The sequence below is a fragment of the Notamacropus eugenii genome, chromosome 4 (assembly GCF_028372415.1).
Source record: "Notamacropus eugenii isolate mMacEug1 chromosome 4, mMacEug1.pri_v2, whole genome shotgun sequence".
In the NCBI taxonomy this organism is placed as follows: Eukaryota; Metazoa; Chordata; class Mammalia; order Diprotodontia; family Macropodidae; genus Notamacropus; species Notamacropus eugenii.
Genome location: NC_092875.1, coordinates 279,770,916 through 279,787,167, shown reverse-complemented (window position 1 = coordinate 279,787,167; position 16,252 = coordinate 279,770,916). Strand labels below are relative to the sequence as shown.

Sequence of the window (16,252 nt, the reverse complement as noted above, 5' to 3'; positions counted from 1 at the left end):
AAACAGCTAATTATTTATGTTTGTAGTAATTTCACTTTTAGCTGCTACCTTGTTGTTTGACAGTGTGGTACATGAAAAAGAGCAACTGTACTTTCTGGACAAAGGAATTTGTGGATTGTCTCCTCCACTGCTTTCTAGGCCTTTCCTCTTTCCCTCTTCTATGACAAGAGAATAATGACATTCATACTTGACTCATAGGAATGTGTTGAGGAAAACACCCTGTCAACTCTGGAGGGCTACGTAGGATTTAAGCTTCTTATTCCTGTTGCTGTTATTAAGAAGGTTGGAAATTAGAGGATTTATGTCACCACTGCTCCTGTGAGTCTACTTTGTCAGCTGAATCATTCAAAATGAAAAAATAAATTGGTTAAAAAAAAATAGTTCTGATAATAGGGATAATATTTAGATCTGTTCCAGGGAAAAGTGCTTTGTAAGCTTTAAGGTGATATGTAAAGATGTGTTGTGTACTCTTTAACAAACAAGTAAATAATAACTATGGATTAGTAAGGTGCATAGTACAATATTTGACTGAGCATCTTCTGAGCATCAGAGGAACTAAATCAGCTTCACAATGGGGCAGACATATAAACATGGGCAAATCATTGCCCCTCACCAGTAAGTTTGCTGTGAATATCAAAATAATGTATGTGAAAGCATTCTATAAAGTATAAAATGCCATACACAGTGATGTTATTTCACCTTAAGTTACTTACATCTAGATTGCTTCATTTTTTTCAAAGTAATTTTTGTTTTGTGCATGAATTCATGATAGCACTTTGTGGGACTGTGCTTTGATATTCTGTTCATCTTTAACCAACTTTTCACATAGTAAAGTACATTCAGGATGGCTGCACTATTTTTTCTGGATCACGAAGCAGTCTTGTCTAAATTTATGAGTCTATACAGTTGACAATGCTGATCACAGAACAGATGTCAAATTATATTAGTAAAAGTTTTGCAATGAATTTAAACTACTCATGCTTTCATTTTACATCTTCCTCAAATTATTCTAAGTACTTAAGTGTATCCTTAAAAACCAATCTTCAAATTTTCATTTGGGCAAAATTATTTCCCCATGCTGATTATCTGTGAAAATTTATAAATGTATGTGTAAATTTTGTTTTTTAAAATCCTAAGTACTCTGAGAGTCAAAGTTAAAAAAACAAAACAAATATTACCCTCATGATTTTGTATGATAAATGACTTTGCAGTGCAAATTTTCACAACTGTGTAATGCAAAACAGAAATAAAAGAATGAAGAATTACTCTCATGAGTAAAAACATAAACACCAAACTCTAAGTTCAAATGGTCAGTTTAAAATATAATAAAACTTATAATGCTTCGCAGGAAAAAATGGTCATTCAATGAAATAGAGGACTTTCAAGCATTCTTGATGAAAAGAGCAGAGCTGAATAGAAAATTTGACTTTCAAACACAAGAGTGAAGAGAAGCATGAAAAGGTAAACAGCAAAGAGAAGTCATAAGGGACTACTAAAGTTGTTTACATTCCTACATGGAAAGATAATATCTGTAATTCTTAAAACTTTTCTCCGTATTTGGGTAACTGGAGGGATATATATAAAATCCCTCCAGATGGAAAGAACGCACAAGGTGAGTTGAAGAGGAAGGGATGATATCTAAAAAAATAAAATTAAGGTGTAAGAGAGGAATTAATATACTGGGAGGAGAAAGGAAGAAATGGAATAGGACAAATTAGCTCTCATAAAAGAGGCAAGAAAAAGCTTTTTCAATGGAGGGGAAAAGTGAAGCTTACTCTCATCACATTTGGCTTAAGGAGGGAAACAGGCACACTCAATTTGATATAAAAATCTATTTACACTACAGGAAAGTAGGGGAGAACGGGATAAATGGGGGGGTGACAGAAGGGAGGGCAAATGGGAGGAAGGAGTAATAAGAAGTAATCACTTTAGGCGAAGGACAAGGTCTAAAGAGAGAACAGAATAAATAGGGGGCAGGAAAGGATGGAGGGAAATATAATTAGTCTTCACAACATGACTATTATGGAAGTCTTTTGCAAAACTACACATATATAGCCTATATTGAATTGCTTGCCTTCTCAGTGTGGATGGGTGGGGAGGGAGGAAGGGAGAGAAGTTGGAACTAAAAGTTTAAGGAACGAATGTTGAGAATTGTTTTTGATTGCAACTGGGAAATAAGAAATACAGGTAATGGGGTATAGAAATCTATTTTGCCCTACAAGAAAAGAGAGAAGATGGGGATAAGGGAAGGGAGGGATGTGATAGAAGGGGGGGCCTATTGAGGGAAGGGATAATCAGAATGCAAGATGTTATGAGGTGGGGGAGGGGAGAAATGGGGAGAAAATTTGGAACTCAAAATCTTGTGGAAATGAATGTTGAAAACTAAAAATAAATAAATTTTAAAAAAATAAAAAGAGATTTTAAAAAAGTCCAGCAAATTAAAAATATATATGTATAATATAAATCTTAGCTGGAACTGGTGTGTCACTCTGCTATGGAAATGACACCAGGTTCTCAAAGGCTCTGCTAGAAAAATACAAGTTCTAAACCCAGCTGACGTAGAAAGATTCAAGGAGGGGCCCAGTGAGAGGTTATTGTCTAAAGACTAGTGGAACTGTGCTAAAAATTCTGAGGCTCATTACTAGAGGGCTGGTAACCAAATGAACTCATGAAACAAGTTGTAAACACTATCTACTTAAAGGGATTTTGATATGTGTAAAGGAGCTCAAATCACCAAATCAAAGATCATTTTAAAAATTATTGTTAACATATTTCTAGGACCTCTGTTATGTGACCGGAACTTCCAGATTTTACTGACAAGAGCAGCTACTATATAGCCAGCTGTACTTACACAATGGGCATATGATGTGTCTGACCAATGGAAACCACTTTGGAATGACAATGCAGATTTAGGTAACAGTGAACTTCATTTATTTAGCCATCATCTGTTCAGATCACTAATTTATCTGAACTGTTTTTACTATATAAGCTAGCTAGCTCTTACATGCCTTTTTCTCTATCTATTTAATCAAATTTGAGTTTAACATTTCTCAACTGAACTGATACACTTCCCAGGTCTCAACATATCAATTTATAGCAGGATGTCTACCATATTAAGCCTGACATACTCAAATAAAGGGTTACAAGAAAATATATGTGTATATATAGATGTGATATTTACCTACTGATCAATGGATAACTATGTATGTACTACTGAGATCCCCTGCCCAAACTTCTTGAAAAGTCATATACAGGAAAGGAAAAAAAGGAAAGAAGGTAAAATAACTTCTTGCATGGAGCATTTTTTTGTACAATGTGGTATTTGTGATTTCACTGCTATAGAGAAATTGTGGTATGGAACTCTCTTCACTGATGCAGACCAGTGGCTTGGATGAAACTTCAAGTCTTACAGAGTTTCCTGGGCACACTAAGAGTCTTGCCCAGGGTCAAGTATGCATGTGAAGCAGGACTTAAATCAAGAATTTTATGATCAGTAGGACAGCCATTCTCTGTCCACAATACCATCTTGCCTTTCATGTTGTTTATCTTCACATAAAAATATTCTATAAATATGAATAACACCAATATTTTATCATGAGTTTATGCCACATAGAAGTGAGGTTAACATTCTTTCCTCACTGAGAATAAGGACAGAACCTTATAAACACATTAGATATGCTTTAATAATATCAGTGTTTTTTAAGCGGAAGTATAACACCAACAATTCTATCTTGGATTTGCTATACTTACAAGACTTATGCCATGATTATGTAGCAAAAAAGATTTAATGATTAAATTTTTCCTTAAAAAAAAAAGGAGGGGGAGATAAAAATGTATCTTATCAAAATTCCATTTGTTAGCTTCTTTTCATCCATAAAAGTATAACTGAAAGGGAATTTGCTAAAAGTACATTTGTAAAAACAACCAGGCTGGGGCAACAGCATGAAGTGTCTAGACTAGATTATTTCTGAGGTCCCTTTCAAATCTAAAAATTATGTAATTCTAGATATCTTAAAACATCTTGATATTGCTAGAATCACAGAATACAAATTTAGAGTTTTGTTCTCAGACTCTCATTTTACTTTATTAAAAAAAATTTTTTAAAGTGTCCAAAGATAAGATTCAAGAAATCATACCTAATTCTAAATAAAGATCTTGCATCATGACAAAAATATGAAAGAAGAAATGTCAAAGGACATAACACCTATTTCTATTACACAAATTTTTTTAAAAATTTAAAACAACAGTCCACCTACCTCTTCTACGTTGGAAGCAGTCTTAGCAGAAGTTTCCATAAAGATAAGTCCATGTTCTCGGGCAAAAGCTTCACCTTCTTCTTTTTTAACTTCTCTTCTAGATTCTAAATCACTGAAGTTAAGGAAGAATAGGATCATGTTACTAACCACTATAGTGTTAGTAAAAACATTCATGAGTAGTAACTCATGTAACCTATATTTCTATGAATAGATTTTAAAAGTGAATACAACAATCGATATCTATTAAGAGCAAGGCAACTCATTTGGTGCTGTGAATGATACAAAGAAGTACAAGGAACATTCCAATCTTAAAGGAATATATAATCTAATTAATAAATTTAAAAAAAAAATCCAGACATTTAGAGTTGTAAGGGATTTTAGAGATAAATTAGTTCAACCCTTCCCCCCCTTTTACACAAGGAAACTGAATTCCAGAGATGCTAAGTGTCCTGCCCAAAGGCATTCTTACTGAAGGATATGAATTCGTCTTTTGACCCCAAACCATTAATCATCAAAAATATTTTATGTAGCAAAAAAGAAAAAAAGAATATTTCCTATATATAGTCTAGAAAAAGCACCTATCTAGTCTGAGAATGCTGGTAAGACAGACATAATGATGTAGAAGCATCATGGCATACTGTAGGAGAGGACACTGGACTTGAAAACAGTAAGTGGATTTAAATTCACTGTAGATTCTTACTAGTTGCTTGACCCTGGATAGCTTAATCTTTCTGTACCTCAATTTCCTCATCTGAAAAACAAGGGGGTTAGATCTGACAGCCTCTATGTTCCTTTCAAAATCTAAATCCATGATCTTGTGAGTTTACAATTTGTACTCTCTGTAACTTATGTTGTTGAAGTGCTAGGCAATCAAAGCAGAGAGAATAGATGGGACACACTGGGGACAATGGGGGGGTGGCTGGTGAAGAAGGAAAAGTATAGAAGGAAGAGGAAGAAACAAAGAGAATAAGAGATGTAAGGAAGAACGGAGGGAAAAGGGAAGAGGAAGATGGGAGGGAAATTGAAAGGGATAGAAGAAAAAGGGGAAAAGAAGAGAAAAAGAAAAAGGGAGAAAAAGAAAGAAAGGAAGAGGGAAAAAGGGAGAGAAAAGTCAGAGATGGGGAAGAGAGGGAGAAACAAAGGACTTACGTTAATATACAAGATAAAAAAACTGGGACTTAATGCAATCATTACAAATCTCTTAATTTCTCTAATTCCAATCATTCACCCCTCTAATCTACTTTGTACTCCATTACTAGATTTTTCTATTTAATAACTTCTCCCAATTTTAGGTAAAAACAATTGTTTGCTTTTAAAAAACGTTGAGTTACATCCTCTTTCACCTTCCCCTTCCTTGAGAAGGCAAGTAATCTGATATAGGTATACATTTGCAGCCAAGAAAAACACTTCCCTATTAGTCATGCTGTGAAAGAAAATCAACCAACAAAACAAGGGGCAAAAAAAGAAAGTACAAAAAGTATGCTTCAATCTGCACTCAGACTCCAACGTTTCTTTCTCTGAGATGGATACCATTTTCCCTGAGTCCTTCAGAACTGTCTTGGATCACTGTCATGCAGAGAATAACTCATTTACAGATGAGTACAATGTTCTCATGGTTCTGCTCATTTCACTTGGCATCAGTTCACATCTTTCCAGGTTTTTCTAAGAACATCTCACTCATCATTTCTTACAGTACAACAGTATTTTATCGCAATCATATACCACAACTTGTTTAACCATTCCCCAATTGATGGGGATCCCCTCAATTTCCAATTCTCTGCCACCACTAAAAGGAATTGTTATAAATATTTTGGTACCTATAGGTCGCTTTCCTTTTTTTTTAACCTCTTTGAAATAAATATCTAGTAGTGGTATTACTAGGTCAAAGGGTATGCATAGTTTTATAGCCCTTAGGAAAAGAGCTCAAATTGCTCTCCAGAATGGCTGAATCAGTTTACAATTCCACCAATAGGATGAGTGTCTCAATTTTCCCATATCCCCTCCAACATTTGTCATTTTCCTGTAGGGTGGTACTTCAGAACTGTTTTAATGTGCATATCCCCGATCAATAGTGATTTAGAGCATTTTTTTCATGACTGTAGATAGCTTTGATTACTTTGTCTGAAAACTGCCTGTTCATATTCTTTCACCATTTATCAACTGGAGAATGACTTGAATTCTTATAAACTTGACTAAAGTTTCCTATATATCTGGGAAATGAGACCTTTACCAGAGAAATCTGCTGTGGAATTTTTTAAAAAAGTTGTGATTACTGTGTATTTCCCTCCATCATATTGTCCCTCATTTATCTTTCTCTCTCCCCCTCTTGTGTTCATTCTCAAAAGTGTTTAGCTTCTGACTAATAATGTCTCGTCCAATCCACCCTCTTCTCGCAGCTCCCCCCACCTCTACCCACCTTCTCTTATCCCTGTTCCCCCTCCTACTTTTCTGTAGGGTAAGATGGTTTTCTATACCAACTGAGTGCATGTGTTATTCCTTCTTTGAGCCAATTCTCATAAGAGTAAGGTTCCAAGGACTTTCTCACCTCCCCCTATCCTTCCCTCCTACTGTAAAAGCTCATTTTCACCTCTTGTCAGATAATTTACCCCATTCTACCTCTCTTCCCCCACCCCCTTCTTCCACTGCATACCTCTCCTCCCCTTCATTTTATTTTTGTGGACAGGATCCCATCATATTCAACTCACACCACTGTCCTCTATCTATGCATATGTCTTCTAACTTCCCTAACGAGAAAGTTCTTAGGAGTTAGTTACAAGTATCATCTTACCATGTAGGAATGTAAACAAGTTTTCCTTACTGAATCCCTTAAGACTTCTCTTTTCTGTTCAGCTTTTTATGCTTCTCTTGAATCCTGTATTAGCCAGATTTTCTATTCAGCTCTGGTCTTTTTCATCAAGAATGCTTAAAAGTCCTCTATTCACAGAATATCCATTTTTTTCCCCAGAAGAATTTTACTTAGTTTTTCTGGGTAGTTGATTCTTGGTTGTAATCCTAGCTCCTTTGCCCTCTAGAATTATCACATTTCAATCCCTCCGATTCTTTAATGCAGAAGGTACTAAATCTTGTATGATCCTGATGTAGCTCCATGATATTTGAATTGTGTCTTTTTGGCTGCTTGCAATTTTTTCTCCTTTACCTGGAATCTGTGGAATTTGACTATAATCTTAGTGGGAATTTGCTTTTTGGAATCTCCTTCAGGAGGTGATCGGTGGATTCTTTCAATTTCTATTTTATCTTCTGCTTTTAGAATATCAGGGCAGTCCCCTTTCTTGAAATATGATGGCTAGTCTTTTTTTTTTTTTTAATCAAGGCTTTCAGGTAGTCCAATAATTCTTAAATGATTTCTCCTTGGACTATTTTCCAATGAGGTATTTCACATTTTCTTCTGTTTTTTTCATTCTTTTGATTTTGTCAGCTTCCACTTGCCCAATTCTACTTCTTAGAGAGTTCTCTTCAGTGGATTTTTGTGCCTCTTTTACTATTTTGCCTATTCTTTTTTTGTAAGGTGTTATTTTCTTTAGTATTTTTTTGTGCCCCCTTTACCAAGATGTTGACTTTTCCCCCTCCACGAGTTTCTTGTATCACTCTCATTTCATTTCCCAATTTTTCCTTTATTTCTCTTAACCTGATCTCTAAAATCTTTTTTTGAGCTCTTCCAAAAATTCTTTTTCAGGGGGCCTGAGACCAATTCATATATTTTTTTTTGAGGCTTTTGGGTGTTAGCTGTTTTGATTTTGCTGTCTTCTGAGTTTGTGCCACCATAGTAACATTCCATGGTTAGGCTTGTCTGTTGTGTGTTCATTTTTCCAGTCTATTTTTGGACTTTTAATTATGTTAAAATTGAGTTATGCTTCCAGCATGGAGGGAGCCCTGTCCCATGCCTCAGCTTTCAAAGCTAGTTCTTGGGGTTGTAAGTTTTTAGTTCTTCCAAGGTAGTATATTCTAAAGAGAGGTGTGTTTACTGCTCTCTGGGCCTGTGAGTAACCATAAGCACTCTTTCTCCCGATAACTGTGACCATTGTCCCTGTTCCCCTGCAGCTGCAGGCTCTGGTGTGCTAATGCTCCTTCTTGCCCTACACCTGCAAACTAGGACTGGGACCCAGATCCATGTATGGGCAATACAACAGAGGGCTAAACCCAGTGTCAGCCATGGGACCCTTGTAATGTCCTTCTGACCAGTTGTCAGACCCGTTCCCGTCTGTGGGCTGAGAGATCTGGAAACCACTGTTGCTGATTCAGTTGCCCCCAAAGCCTGTTGCTGGTTTGCTAGGATGCTGCCTTGTGGTGGATTGTTCTTTACTTTCACCTCAGTGAAACAGACATTTCCTGCTCACCTCGTAGGTTGTCTGGGGCTAGATAATTATTTCACCTCATCCTTTTGTGGGTTCTGGCTGCTCCAGAATTCATTTTAAGGTATTATTTTAAAGTTGTTTGGAAGGGAATTTGGGAGAATAGAGGGGAGTCCCTGCCTTATCTGTGCTATCTTAGCTCAGCAGCCCCATCCCCCACTCCTCCTGATTAATTTTCCTAAACAGATTTATGTCATTTGCCTGCTTAAAAACACCCCTAACGACTCCCAATACTGGTTCCCATTTATTGCAACACAGTTCAACTCCTAAGCTTGACACCTTCAAAGGCCATTCATATCATGGACCTTAGGTTTATAATTTAATCTTCCATTAATCCTGAACACAGACTGTTTTATTCCAGCAACATTTACTTATTCACTTCTCTCCCACCTTCTTATATATCTATTTTTGAAAATCCAGCTTAAGTCCAACCTCTTCCATGAAGCTTCCTTCCTCCCTCCCGTCTACCCCATCCCGACCACTCAATTAGTATATACACTATCTTATGGAGTTAGATATACTCTCTTCTTTCCTCTACCCACTTTACTTCTGTTCCAATTTTTTTCATGCCTAAATATTTTATCACTAGCTCAATGTGAACATGGTGAACAGCAAGCATTTCTCGTTTCTCATTTCTTTTATATTATCAATTTTTCTCTGTCACGATGGTATGCATCACCTAATTTTTATATCTAGGTATATTAGGACTTCTTTCACTCCTCAACTTATTGCTAATTACTTCAATACATCTTATAAAATATCAACCTCTTTTTTAGTTTGTGACAATGTTAAACTTGGGACCATTACATCTTTATTCTTTCTAGGCTCTTACTCTAATACCTGTCCTCTACAACTTTCTCACCTCTCACGCTGACTAGGTCAACACCCTCTCAAGTCCTTCATTGGTTCCCTATTGCTTTCTGTATCTAATTCAAAGTCACTCTTCATTTTCACAGCCACCTCCTATCGACCCTTTCTAATAATCATCTAATTTGTCTCCCTGTTCTTTTTCAACCAGCCTCTGCTCCAATCGTACCTCTAGTCTCTCAACCCCTGTAGGTATCCTTTATTCTAGTTCCATCTTTAAACTTCTTCAGTGGCTATCTTTTGTATATATTTTATACCCTATAGACCAAAATTTCTCATGCACTTTTGTTTATGCATCCTTGTTTCCTCATTTAAAAATTAAATTTCTAAGGTGCAAATAAAACTAAGAGTTTTATTATAAGAACAGTTTTATGTATGTGTAATAAGGCAAAACATTATTTTATGATGATACTTAGAAACAGGTACCTGAATTTTAAAAAAAAATCCTTTCTCTCACTTTTTGTTATATTCTGTAGTGACTACCTTCTTCAGGGGACACTGATGAAACTGGTGGTGTGAGGAATTTCCATTCAGCTTTCCATTTTTTACATATAGCTCTTTGGTTAATGGAGGAGAAAAAGCAAATAATCTAAACTTTTTCTCCATTAGTGTTTACTAACTAAGCTAAATGGGGTGACTCAAGAAATCACTAAGCAATACTCCAGTGGCCAACAGGGTAAAACAGCACATGTCACAGTGACCTCAATTCCTACATATAGAGAGATAACTAGGAAATACATTTTATTAGCTTAGCATTATCATATCGCTTTGCCTGTGAAAAAACTTTAATGACAACGAAAATACTACTTTCCAAACATTCTACTAACACCCTATTTATTGCTCATATTGCTTATCAGACAGGAGAAAGAGTATTGTTTACATTTTGTTTGCAAAATTTGTTAGTTTCACACTCTGTACTTCAGTTATTTATATTTGAACAAGGGCATTTTATTCAACTAAGGAAAAACCATCAGATATGGTCTCCAATTTTTAGTAGTGTGGAGTCAAACCCTTTTAGAAATATTGTGTTTTTTTTAAATTAAATTTATTTGTTTAACTTTTAACATTCATTTTCACAAAATTTTGGGTTACAAATTTTCTCCCCTTTTGTCCCCTCCCCCCCCCCAAACCCAAGCATTCTAATTGCCCCTATGACCAATCTGCTCTCTCTTCTATAATCCCTCTCTGCCCTTGTCTCCATCTTCTCTTTTGTCCTGTAGGGCCAGATAACTTTCTATACCCCTTTACCTGTATTTCTTATTTCCTAGTAGCACGAACAGTACTCAACAGTTGTTCCTATGACTTTGAGTTCCAACTTCTCTTCATCCCTCCCTCCCCACCCCTTCCCTTTGGAAGGCAAGCAATTCAATATAGGCCAAATCTGTGTAGTTTTGCAAATGACTTCCATAATAGTTGTGTTGTATAGGACTAACTATATTTCCCTCCATCCTATCCTGTCCCCCATTACTGCTATTCTCTTTTGATCCTATCCCTCCCCATGAGTGTCGACCTCGAATTGCACTCTCCTCCCCATGCTGTCCCTTCTATCATCCCCCCCACCCTGCTTGTCCCCTTATCCCCCACTTTCCTGTATTGTGAGATAGGTTTTCCTACCAAAATGTGTGCATTTTATTCTTTCCTTTAGTGGAATGTGATGAGAGTAGACTTCATGTTTTTCTCTCACCTCCCCTCTTTATCCCTCCACTAATGAGTCTTTTGCTTGCCTCTTTTATGAGAGATAATTTGCCCCATTCCATTTCTCCCTTTCTCCTCCCAATATCTTTCTCTCTCACTGCTTGATTTCATTTTTTTTTTAAAGATATGATCGCATCCTCTTCAATTCACTCTGTGCACTCTGTCTCTATGTATGTGTGCGTGTGTGCATGTGTGTGTGTGTGTAATCCCACCCAGTACCCAGATACTGAAATGTTTCAAGAGTTACAAATATTGTCTTTCCATGTAGGAATGTAAACAGTTCAACTTTAGTAAGTCCCTCATGACTTCTCTTTGCTGTTCACCTTTTCATGGTTCTCTTCATTCTTGTGTTTGAAAGTCAAATTTTCTTTTCAGCTCTGGTCTTTTCATCAAGAATACTTGAAAATCCTCTATTTCATTGAAAGACCAATTTTTCCCCTGAAGTATTATACTCAGTTTTGCTGAGTAGGTGATTCTTGGTTTTAGTCCTAGTTCCTTTGACTTCTGGAATATCCTATTCCATGCCCTTCGATCCCTTAATGTAGAAGCTGCTAGATCTTGTGTGATCCTGATTGTATTTCCACAATACTTGAATTGTTTCTTTCTAGCTGCTTGCAATATTTTCTCCTTGACCTGGGAACACTGGAATTTGGCCACAATGTTCCTAGAAGTTTCTCTTTTTGGATCTCTTTCAGGCGGTGTTCTGTGGATTCCTTGAATATTTATTTTGCCCTTGGGTTCTAGAATCTCAGGGCAGTTTTCCTTGATAATTTCATGAAAGATGATGTCTAGACTCTTCTTTTGATATGGCTTTCAGGTAGGCCCATAATTTTTAAATTGTCTCTCCTGGATCTATTTTCCAGGTCTGTTGTTTTTCCAATGAGATATTTCACATTATCTTCCATTTTTCCATTCTTCTCTCTTTGTTCTGTGATTTCTTGGTTTTGCATAAAGTCATTAGCCTCCATCTGTTCCACTCTAATTTTGAAAGAACTATTTTCTTCAGTGAGCTTTTGAATCTCCTTTTCCATTTGGCTAATTCTGCTTTTGAAAGCATTCTTCTCCTCATTGGCTTTTTGAACCTCTTTTGCCAATTGAGTTAGGCTAGTTTTCAAGGTGTTAATTTCTTCAACATTTTTTTGGGTCTCCTTTAGCAGGGAGCTGATCTGCTGTTCATGCTTTGACTTCATGTCTCTCATTTCTCTTCCCAGCTTTTCCTCTACCTCTCTAACTTGATTTTCAAAATTCTTTTTGAGCTCTTCCATGGCCTGAGCCCATTGGGTGGGCTCGGACACAAAAGCCTTGATTTCTGTGTCTTTGCCTGATGGTAAGCATTGTTCTTCCTCATCAGAAAGGAAGGGAGGAAATGCCTGTTCACCAAGAAAGTAGCCTTCTATAGTCTTATTTCTTTTCCCTTTTCTGGGCATTTTCCCAGCCAGTGACTTGACCTCTGAATATTTTCCTCACACCCACCTCGCCTCCTGATCCTCCCAGCCAGCGTTTGGGGTCTGAGATTCAAATGCTGCTTCCAGCCTTAGGGCTTTTGGCGGGGGCAGGGCTGCTATTCAGTGTGAGATTAAGTTCAGATGCTCAGGTAGGGGCCGGGCCGCCTCTCAGGATCAGTTCCCTCAGGGGGTTTATGCACAGACCTTCCACAATGCATGCAGGCTCCTGCCCCCTTGGGGAGCCCCGGTCTGCAGCCGCCTCTCAGCTTCTACCTCTGGGGGGGGGGGCCTGAGTTATGGGGGCACCCCACTCCCCTCTCAACCCGCCAAAGAGACTCTCTCACCGACCCCCGTCACCCGTGGGTGGAGGGACTTGTGCAGCCGCTGGAGATCCCGTCCCTGAAGCCTGCTCGGATCTGTATCTCTCGGTGCCGCGGCAAGTCTGGGCTGGGCTCCACGTCTGCAGTGCGACGGACCTTTTGCGAGAGGATTGCAGGTCCCTCTGTGGGTGGAGGGACCCGCGTGGCCGCTGGAGATCCCGTCCCTGAAGCCCGCTCGGATCTTTTCCTCTCGGTGCCGCGGCCGCGGCCGGGCTGCACTCAGCTCCCAGTCCTGGCGCCCAGTCTACAGCGCAAAGGACCCCCCGCGAGAGGTTTGCAGGTCTCTCCAGAACAGAAATCTCCCTCGCTCCAATATTCCGTGGCCTCTGGGTGCAGAATTCGCCGTGAGTTACTTCCCTGTAGCCGTTCTATGGGTTGTGGGTTCGGAGCTATGTGTATGTGCGTCTTTCTACTCCGCCATCTTGGCTCCGCCCCCGAAATATTGTGGTTTTGTGAAACATTCAGCTGCTTCATTAAGTTTCAATTTCCTTATGCCACGCTAAGGAGATCTTCACTAAACAATGTACTATCTTAGCACATGAAAATCACATAGCATGTATTTGTGGTAAAAGAAAGACTTAAAACAACAAAAGGGAGATTTAGGTAAAGTGAACTAGAATTTGTAGGGGAAGGCCAAAAAGCCACTAAGCCTTAAGAAATTAGACAGACTGAATTCCCAAGGTTTTAAGAAAAAATACTAGTTAAAGTGAACAAAAGATAATGAGAATATTAACTAGAAAAATTCAATAAGCATAGCTGAAGTTAAAATATGCTTCAGAAGAACATTTAAAGCCTTGAGCCAGAAAAAAATTATATTAAAAAAACTTTGACCTTTTTTTCCTCATATGAGCTTCCCAAAGGGATATCAATATGAAGTTTTTTAAAAAAGCTTTATTCGTGTTTTGTTTTTATTACATTTACAGATTAATTTTATAACAATAGTTATTGTAGTTGTTCAGTCATATCTGACTGTGACACCTTTCTGAGGTTTTCTTGGCAAAGAAAAACTACTAGAGTAGTTTGCCATTTCCAGCTCCCTTTACAGAGGAGGAAACTGAGGCAAACAATTACTTGCTAGTAAGTGTCTGAGGCCAGATATGAACTCAGGAAGATGAGTCTTTCTGACTCCAGGCCTGGCCATCTAGCTTCCTCTTATAGTAAGTAGTTAAGTTAATAATAAAGAAACTTGTCTGAAAGTGAATATAGCATATTTCACACCTGCAGCACCTTTCCTGCCTGTTATTTAAAAAAATAACCAGAAATCTTTTCTCCCTCTCATTCTCTACCCCTGCCAGGCCTAGAGGCCTGTGTGGGCTACCCGAGTCTTCTTACCTCACCTCCGAGGTCTTCGGTTGGCCAAAACCGGATGCTCATATGAGAGAAAGGACGTTCCAGAGTCGAACAAGGGTTGAGCTTTATTTCAGGGTCTCGGTTACAAGTGCAGGGGGGTCTTCCTTAGGAGGAAGAGGGGGAGATTTCCTAAGGAGGCTAAGATCTTAAGGGATTGGAAGTAGAAGTACAAGCGGGGAGAGAGGGGGAGGGGAGAGAGGAAAGAAGAAAAGCGGAGCCTACTGTCCTCTTGGCTCCTCATGTGCTAAGAGAGCTTTCAGGCTTCCTCAATCCTACTTAACCTTCAGCCACACAGTTTGCATCTGAATACCGTGCTGTTAGATAACAATAGTGTGCCCAGATCCGGGACGACCTCGAGGGCAGGGAGACTCCACCCATCACGTATCTCCCGGGGAGAGGCGGAAATACCCGAGCTAGCCGAGCTAGCTCAGTCTGACCTTCTCGAATCCCCGCTGTTCATGGAGGGCCTCGTAAGACTCTAAGATTTAGAAGTCCCACTTTTACCCACCCAAGACCGTCCACACGGATTTGAACTTCCAATCCCAACATACCCCATTAGAAGGAAAAATAAAAACAAATTTCTTATAACAAATATGCATGGTCAAGCAAAACAAATGTCCCTATTGACCATATACAAAAATTTAAATGTCTAACTATATTCCAGTTCTGTCATACCGCTGGTAACTGATGGTATGTTTCATCATTAGCTCCTCTGCTACCATGAAAAGTCAGTGCATTGTTCATAATTCTTACAGATTTCAAAGTTGTGTGATTTTTTTTTAAGTGCTATAATTGTATAAACTGTTTTCCTGGTTCTGACCACTTCATTCTTTATTAGTTTATATAGTGTTCATTTTTATCATATTGAAGTTAAAGTATTACTTGTTTTTCCATATGTTTACTTCATTCTCCATCAGTTTACTTAACTCTTTATTTGAAGTCATATATTTTCTCATTTCACACACCATATTCCTAGATTTTGATACCCTCTGAGTCTCTAGGTTTTTGCTACTACAAAAATGGATGCTATAAATATTTTTTTGTACATAAAAGACCTTTTCCTCTTTCTTTGATGTCCTTTGGGCATAGGCAGTGGTATAGCTGGCTCAAAGGGATTAGAAACTTTTTGTACATAACTACAAATTTCCATAATGGCTGTACCCATTCACAGTTCCATGAACGGTAAATCAATGTGCCTTGCATTTCCCACAGCTTCTCCAATATTTCTTTTTCACTTGCTGTCATCTTTGCTACTCTGATGACTAACAGACTAAATCTCAGAACTGCTTTAAAATATATTTCTCTAATTAGTAGTGATCTGGAGCGTTTTATTTTTCCTGACTATAGAAAGCCTGGATTTCTTCCCTTGAAAACTATCTGTTCATATCCTTAGACCATTCATCAATAAGAGAATGGCTCTTTTTCTTATATATTTGAATATATAATATCTTGGAAATGAGATTTTTGTCAGAGAAACATGCTACAAACATATTTTCCCCCAGTTAACTACTTCCCTTTTAATTAAAAAAAAAAATTTATTTTTAATGGGGATTACTTTTATTTTATTTTAAAAAATAATTATTTTACTTGTTTTCAGTGTTCTATAATCACCTCCATACATCTTAGAAATTTAAAATTTTTAAAAAAAATTTCACGTAACCAAAATTATTCATTGTATCTTCTGTGATCCTCTATTCCTTTTTTGATCATAAACTTTTCTCCTATACACAGACCTGATAGTTATTTTTTTCTATGTTTCTCTAATATATCTATGATGCAACCTGTCAAATAATTATCTGGAGCTTACTTTTGTATGAGGTGAAAGGTGCTGATCTAAACAAAATTTCTTTCATGTGACTATCCAATTTTACCCATAATTTTTCTCAAAT

General features: G+C 37.7%; 1 protein-coding gene across 1 annotated transcript in view; it reads right to left on the bottom strand.

Annotated features, from left to right (window-relative positions):
- Positions 1-16,252, bottom strand: part of RAB2A (RAB2A, member RAS oncogene family) — a 119,711-nt gene that overhangs the window by 26,336 nt on the left and 77,123 nt on the right. The window contains exon 6 of the mRNA XM_072604657.1: positions 4,257-4,368. Coding sequence (XP_072460758.1) covers positions 4,257-4,368 — 112 coding nt within the window. The remainder of the gene's footprint in view (positions 1-4,256; positions 4,369-16,252) is intronic.